Genomic DNA, 8,127 nt, shown 5'->3' on the forward strand with positions numbered 1-8,127 from the left:
AGAATGAGGTGATGGCAGACCCAACCGTAAGCTTAGCCAGATCGTATCACTTAGTCATTTGCTACAATTTTCGCAATGTCAAGTATCTGTTCCTAATACCATGATATCATGCCACTCCCGGATACCGGAGGAATACTTTGTGTGCTATCAAACGTCGCTTCATAATCGATCATAAAGGTGCTCTACAGGTATCTCCGAAGGAGTTTGTTGGGTAGCATGGATCAAGACTGGGATTTTTCGCTCCGTGTGAAGCGCAAAAATCTTTGGGTCCTCTCGGTAATACAACATCATGAGTTTAGTAATGAGATCTTGTATTACGGAACGAGTAAAATTGACTTGCCAGTAATGAGATTGAACTTGGTATGGAGATACTGATGATCGAATCTCGGGCAAGTAACATATCGCCGGACAAAGGGAATTGCATACGGGATTAACTGAATTATTGACATCGTAGTTCAACCGATAATGATCTTTGTTGAATATATGGGAATCAATACGGGCATCCAGGTCCCGTCATTGATTATTGATCGGAGAGGAGTCTCGGTCATGTTTACATGATTCTCGAACCCGTAGGGTCGCACGCTTAACGTTCGGTAGCGCTAGGGTAGTATTGAGATATTAATAGTGGAAAGTCTGAAGGTTGGTCGGAGTCCCAGATGGGATCCGAGACATCACGAGGAGATCCAGAATGGTCTAGAGATAAAGATTCATACATGGAAAGTTGTTTTCAGGGTTCCGTAAAAAGTTATGGTTTTTCGGTATTGTACCAGGAAGGTTCTAGAAGGTTCCGAAGTGGTGCCCACCTGCATGTTGGACCCACATGAACGTGGTAGTGGGGAAAGTCCCCACACTCCTGGTCTAGGCGCACCAAGATCTTCCCATAAAAGGAATAGTATCGTATCCCGAAGAGATATGATCAGGATCCCTAAAAAAGAAGATAGCGATCCGTGGGGAAGGAAAGGAGGGATCCCCCCCCCCTCGGCAAACAATCATAGGGCCTTGGAGGGCAAGCCACCAGCCCCCTCCACACCTATATAAAGGTGGGGAGGCATTGGGGGAAGCAACCCTTCGAACCTTGCCCGTCTACCTCCTCCACTTTGCGTAGACGCTTGGCGAAGCCCTGCCGGAATTCCGCTGCCACCATCATCACCACGCAGTTGTGTTGGTTCAGATCCCATATACCTCCTCCCCCTCACTTGCTAGATCAAGAAGGAGAGGACGCCGCCGAGCCGTACGTGTGTTAAACTCGAAGGTGCCGTCTGTTCGGCACTAGATCGGATCGGATCACGGTTGGATCGTGAAGAGTACGACTACAGAACTGTGTTACGACGGTAACACTTTTGGTCTACGAGGTTATGTAGACACAGTCCACTCTCATAGTTATGCATCTCCTAGATTCGATCTTGGGTGTCCGTATGATTTTTTTTATTTTCATGCTTCGTTCCGCATCAGTTTTCTAGTATAACCTCTAGATATTTAGAACATAACATTAATTGATAATCCGTTGTATAATATGATTTTTTGTTTTCTCTAAATGACATGTATGGTGCAAAATATATCTCACATATCAATGACTATACATTCCATAGAAGCGGCAACAGTAGGGGACACCATGACAGACGTCATGCCATCGTGCAGATGCCACAACTTCTTCCTCGGTGGCTGCCAACAATGTGACCTAGTCATACCATCGCATGTAGGCCCAGAGAACTATGACACATGACAACTTACTTTGCTATTGGTTGTGGCTACTTGTCTTTGCTGTTCTGGGATTATCTTAGCACGCTTCAGAGAATAGGCAATTGACGAATGGCTCGCGCTTGTCTGACTCAAAGCTCATTCTTACACGCGGTTCAGTTGTCTCGAGCAGATCATCCTGTGTTGGATTGTCCCATATATGGGATGACAACCCCTCCCAGTCCGTATCCATGAGATCCTCCACCCCAGAGTGGGATTCGTGCTCAATGCCATTAAGCCCACTAGCTGGCATGTTGATGCTTGACAGCAGGGCCTCCATTTTACTGTCGTCCTTCAAAATCCCAATCCCATTCATTGAGTTGTTTGCTTCCGTGAGCCCAATCTGATCTACCATGCAGTTCGGCCTCGGCACAACGCCATTCCGATCTTCAGGGTCCACGAGAATGGGCTCCTCGCTGTAGCGCTCACCAGAAGTGCGGCTGACACTCATGTTGTTGATGCGATCATTCTGCTCCAAGTAGCCTTCAGGTAGCCTTGATGTTGATGATATGGCACCAACCAGGCTAGATACATCATTCACATTAGTGAGCTCAGGCACTGGCGGCTTCTTTGTCTTGTTCCTTGGCGACTTACCAGGCGCCCGCATTCCTCGCCACTTGTTGATGTGGATGGTTACGGTGGTTTCCTTGCCGGTGGTGTACGCCCGTCGGAAGCTGTGGATTTGCCGGCTAAGATGCGAGTTCCAGTAGTTCTTGATTTCCTTGTCAGTCCGCCCAGACAGTTGTCTGGCGATCAACGACCACCTGTCACACAGTTCAACATGGTCTTGCTCATCAGTCACATATATTTAAAGGTCGCATGTAAAGGCAAATGGGGATACCAACACATGAAGGCGACCAGAAGGGCTAGAATATGTAGTAAAATGCAAAAAGCTTAAAGAAAATAATATGAGACTGGTTAGAGTAGCTTGGGATATATCTGGCCTGGACTGTATCGAGTTTTTCATGCACCGACACCTACGCTGGAAGGACCTGACATGGTGATTACAGAAAGACCGACCATTGCCTGCCCGCCCCGAGACTGTATCGGAGTAGTATCTCTACTCCTAAAGGAGGAGTTCATAGGTCGTTTGGTTGGTTCGAACACAACCATTAATGTGGAAATACTTTGGAAACGGAGTGCCGAATAAATTTGTAAATCAAGTAATCTCTACTCCTAAAAGGGGAGTTCATAGGTCATTTGGTTGGTTTACACGCAACCATTAATGCAGAAATATTTTAGAAACAGAGTACCGAATCAATTTGTAAATGAAGTCATTAATGTAATTAATTACCAGATTGTTAATTATATGCACAATTAATTAGGTCCATTTAAATAGGGATTTTTGGCGCGGAATTAATTTGAAAACTGAGCAATTAATACAATTCAATAGTAATTTATTAGGCCCGATAGATAAATAGATGTAGGAATTTTTCCAATTAGACTGGCAATTAATTAGTCAGGCATCTCTACTTCTAAAGGGCGAGTTCGTAGGTCATCTGGTTGGTTCACACGCAACCATGAATGTGGAAATACTTTGGAAACCAAGTGCCGAATCAATTTGTAAATCAAGACATTAATGTAATTAATAACACGATTGTTAATTATGTGTGCAATTAATTAGGTTCATTTAAGTAGGGAATTTTCATGTGGAATGAATTTGAAAACAGAGTCATTAATGAAATTAACTAGTAATTAATTAGGCAGACAGTTTATTAGGCCTACAAATAATTGGAAGTACGATATGTTTTCCAATTAGACTGACAATTAATTACGTAGTTAATTTGGCCTTCGGATAATTAGGCAGGCAGTTAATTAGTCCTGCAATTAATTTATTCGGCAAACAATTAATCATGTCCAACGAATTTGATAGCCCTCATAGGCCAGGATGGCCAGCGGGCTCTCACGGAAATTGTTTCATACTTGCTTTGGCAGATGCTTATTCAGAAATAATAGGTAATTAAGAATTCCAAAAGTGCGCCATATATTTGAGAACACGCCTTTCTAAAAGAAAGACCCAGAAAAAATCAAATATTACTCAATGACAAATCACAAATCCCTCCCTCCCACAATACATTTATTATTATCAATATTTATATTATTAACAGACAATCAGAAGTTTCCTATAATGCAACGAAAATAACATATCTTTTCTATATGTGCATGCCATGCGCAACACCATGGAGGATGCCATGGTCGGACCTGATGCCAGTGCCATGATCAACAATGCCCGGGCGTGAAGCATGGCGTCGAGGACAACCATGGTGGAAGGTGGGCTGTCGGACCGCCATGTACATGCGTTTGTGGACGCAGTCATATTATATTTCTTGTCAAACAAAGAGAGAGCTAGGCATACTATATTCTTAAATCAAGTGTGTCCATATAAATGTCAAAGATTCATTAAGGAAGTGTGTCCTACAATACTCAGTAGGCCTTGTAGTAATGAATCCACTGCAAAAATTGTCTTTACCACCAAGGTTCAACCAAAAAATATAAGAGGCGCGTTAAATGTTTGATAACTCTATAATCAAAGGGAAAATTTGCCTAGTCCTTGTTCTTGGCAGTCATTCATGCGAAAGTAATTTGGAAATCGAGCGCTGAATCAATTTGGAAATAAAACCATAAATGCAATTACTTAGGTCCATTTACATTTGAATTGTTTTTGCACTAAATAAATTTGGGAACCGAGTCATTAATGTAATTACTTAATTAGGTAGACAATTAATTATGCCTCAATATAATTAGAAGTAGGCTACTTTCCTAATTGTTTGTAAAGATAATTAGGTGGGCAGTCAATTTTTCGCACGAAATCAATTTGGGAACCGAGTCATTACTGTAATTAATTAATTAGGTCCACACGTTGACAAGTTGCTGAACTGTTCATGGACAACATGACAATACATTTGTTAGGTAGTTCATGCTATAGTAGAAAGGAAGAGTGTTCCAGGGGCAAGAAGGAAAAAGAACTAAAGCGGCCAAATAGTCCGTGGTTTTGGTCAAGGAAAGAGTGTTCTAAGAGATAATTAGGAACGAGAACTAAAACTGGAGACGAATAAGGAAAAAGAAGATTATGCGTCATTGACGAATGCAGTAATGTTGACGTGGTGCCAGTTGACGCCAAAGAAATGGGTTTTTGAAGAGGCTAGGAATAGATGACGTATGGAAGGACGTGGAAGAGAAGAACGACAAGTATCCCTTCTAGCACTGAATGGTGTGTGGGCTTGTGGTGGATATTTTTGGAGAGTAGGAATACTTTCAGGTTGGCACAGGCCTTCCACGTCAGTGTGCATTTGCAAAGTTGAATGGACCTTTAAGAACGATCTCTTCAGTTATTTGTTGTTTTGTGTCAATAGTATATGTTAGTTTAACCCACTCCATTATATTGTAAGTATGAAATTTTTCATCCTTGTTGCAATGCACGGCATCCGGTTTTAAAGGAGAGGGCTCCAGCGAGAACTGTCCCATTACGGCGGGAAACCAAGCGGGAATGGGTGGATCCGAAGGAAAATGGAAGGGTGCATCGTGGGTGTGTTTTTTGCGTTGGCCCCGCGTGTTGATGATAACATAAAGGATAGTCCGGACAACCACATTTATCCCTCATATATGATCTTGTTTTAGTGTAGCCCAGACTGTCCAGACGGTAGTTGAATCTCAGAAAGCCTACTGGACGCCCGCTTGATGCCAAACACGCCCAGACGTATGAGGGGGAAATGAGCATCAGCCTTGGAGATACTTTAATTATTTGTTTGATTCATTTATATACATTATAGCCCATACTAACATATGGGCATTCTACTAGTAACTATTATTCTACTAGCTCTATTTAGGATGGGTTCTATACCATCAATCCTGCATACACTAGCATGTTGTTTGTCATTGTTCCCCAAATTCTTGGGCTCAACGGTAGGTGTTGCTCTTCAAATGCAATTGGGCAAAGATATCATATATACCCCGCCACCACTTCTGCCATTGAACACGTGCCATTCTAAAAGTACCGAAACTAATCGGTGACAGGAACCCGACGTGTTCTACCATGCAATTCGGCGGAGATAGCCTAGGACTCGAGGATGAAATGTTCGTCTCCGACACTGATTGGGAAGCTCTTTACCACAACCTGATGTTTCTTGACTGGTACAGTTAAACTGACCAACATAAATCGTGCGAGCATCATCATATGGATATCCAGGACACGGGCACAGGATCATGAACCATGCAATTTCCGGCTAGAAAAGACCACTACACATTCTATATCACCAGAGTTAGGATAAATCTCATGTTCGGCATCGCGGAACCCCAGCGCCGAGAAGTACATTGTCAAATATTGATGTTAGAAGCTGAGTCCCAGCTGGCCTCTACCAGACTACTAGGAGCTGCACCTAGTGTACACTGAGGTTTACTGAGGACGTATTGAGCACGACACATGATGGTCTCTGCTGTCCCACAAAAGTTAGAAATTATTGGTTTGGTGGACCTCCGCTTGTTTAAAAACTTGCTATTATCTAAAACATCAAATATACATATAGTATTTTTTTGGAAAAGGAGGCTTACCCCCGGCCTCTGCATCTCAAAGATGCATGCGGCCAAAATATACATATAGTATGAAAACATATAGATGTCGATATATTTTCTACAAACTTGGTCAACCTTAAGGAAGTTTGACATAGGAAAAATCTAGAAATTCAAATATTTTGAAACCAGAGAAAGTACATCACAATCTTGAATAGAGACCGATGACATGAAACATCTCATAATTAAAACATCTGCCTAGCATAAATCAGAACTAGGAAGAGGGCCATCCCCACTGGAATAATTTGTGATGAGATCGTGGCCGACTGTGAGGCTGACAAGGTTTGCTGTGCTTGGATGGACCTCTCGTGTCCTCACCCACACTATGTGAGCACACAGTGCCGGCACCCGGCTCTCCTCTCTCCGGCCTCCGCAGCCACTACCTCGACCGGATCCAGGCTGCTTGCCGCGACCCCTAGCTCCTTTGTATCCCTCAGCGCCAACCGCGACGTCACCCATCTCTCGTCATTCGTCGTAGCTACTCCCACCACGGTGAGGTCAACCAAACATGGCGATGAGGATGAGAGGGCCTAGCGTTCGCCGCCAGCTGCATGTCTTGGTCTCGACTCTGGCGGGATGCTACCCCTCCATGCACCTGAACCTTCGGATTTGGCACTTATGTGGCCGCAACCCCAAGGCCTTGTCGCTAGCGCATCGTGGCCATCTGGTCAGCTCTGGCTTCTTGTTCGAGCATGGAGAGACCACCTACTGCCAAAGGCACATGTCCAACCACTTGGCCGAGCATGGGACGTTTAACCGAGGAGGCAAATGGGGATGGCAGGAGGTGTAGCCACGATGCACCATGTGTCATCCAGCGTCCCAATTACCGGCCGTGGCTCCACATCCCATCCCCGCTTGGCTTCATGGTAAATGTTGCAGAAGCCTCACTATTTGGTACTTTGCAAAGGATTGTAGGGATCCCTTCGGTGAGCCCACTATGTTGAGAACGATCATCGAACATAATTCTACTGTAATGCCTGACATCTGCTCTGCTTGCTGGCAAGCCCTGTCGTGTCACCGTTATCCTGGCCCATAGCCGATCCTCATCAAACTCCAGCTCCTCATCAGTTCTACTTGCATGATACTATTTTCCATAAGGCAAACCAATTGTTTATATCCCTCCTAGCTCTGTTGCATCAGCCGAGGTTGGGTTGTAGTCTATCTTTGCCGTGCAGCCATCGCTGTTGTGCTCTGGCCTTCATGGCATTGCTTCCTTACGGCTGAAGCAAGTGGAACAACCTCTATACATGTGGTTGATTCCATGCAAGGATGGATGCTCGGGGTTGCGAGCTTCTTGGAGCAAGTGAAGTCACCTCTAGGAAGACTACCTCTTGCGTCGGGTATGGATTAGACTACTCCTGCGCAGGTTTTTTCTGCTCGTTCGGTATTTAAGGAAACCAGTCGAAAACCGGAAATTCCGGTGGCCACCAGAAAAATGTCTTACCACTCGAAATTTTTGAATATTTTGAATTTAAACGACAAAATTGTGCGAAATAGACATCATATGCATATCTATCACAACCAAGCACTTGGACTAGTCGTAGCCCTCACTACGCACCATTGGGATATCGAAGGTTTGAGTCTCCGTTTTGCCAATATTATTGCATAACTCGAACTTATGAAAATAAATTGGTCGCGGTGCGGTAGAAGAGACTTGAACTCACGACCTCGCCTTTGTAATAAGGCGCACTGACTAGTAGAATAGGATGGTCATTTTTACAAAGGGCTAAACACAATATATTTCAATGCTTATTGTTTTTTAATTTCATTTTCTTTCGAAAATTTTGGGCGAAAAAAACCCGAAATTCTAGAGATTTATCGGAA

The 8,127-nt window shown here is 43.8% G+C and overlaps 1 protein-coding gene across 1 annotated transcript in view; it reads right to left on the bottom strand.

The window, feature by feature from the left end:
- Positions 1–1,777: 1,777 nt before the first annotated feature.
- Positions 1,778–8,127, bottom strand: part of LOC119316632 (transcription factor MYB12-like) — a 7,903-nt gene continuing 1,553 nt past the window's right edge. Inside the window, exon 3 of the mRNA XM_037590996.1 lies at positions 1,778–2,501. Within this exon, the coding sequence (XP_037446893.1) occupies positions 1,778–2,501 (724 nt within the window). The remainder of the gene's footprint in view (positions 2,502–8,127) is intronic.

Source organism: Triticum dicoccoides, chromosome 6A (assembly GCF_002162155.2).
Source record: "Triticum dicoccoides isolate Atlit2015 ecotype Zavitan chromosome 6A, WEW_v2.0, whole genome shotgun sequence".
NCBI lineage: Eukaryota > Viridiplantae > Streptophyta > Magnoliopsida > Poales > Poaceae > Triticum > Triticum dicoccoides.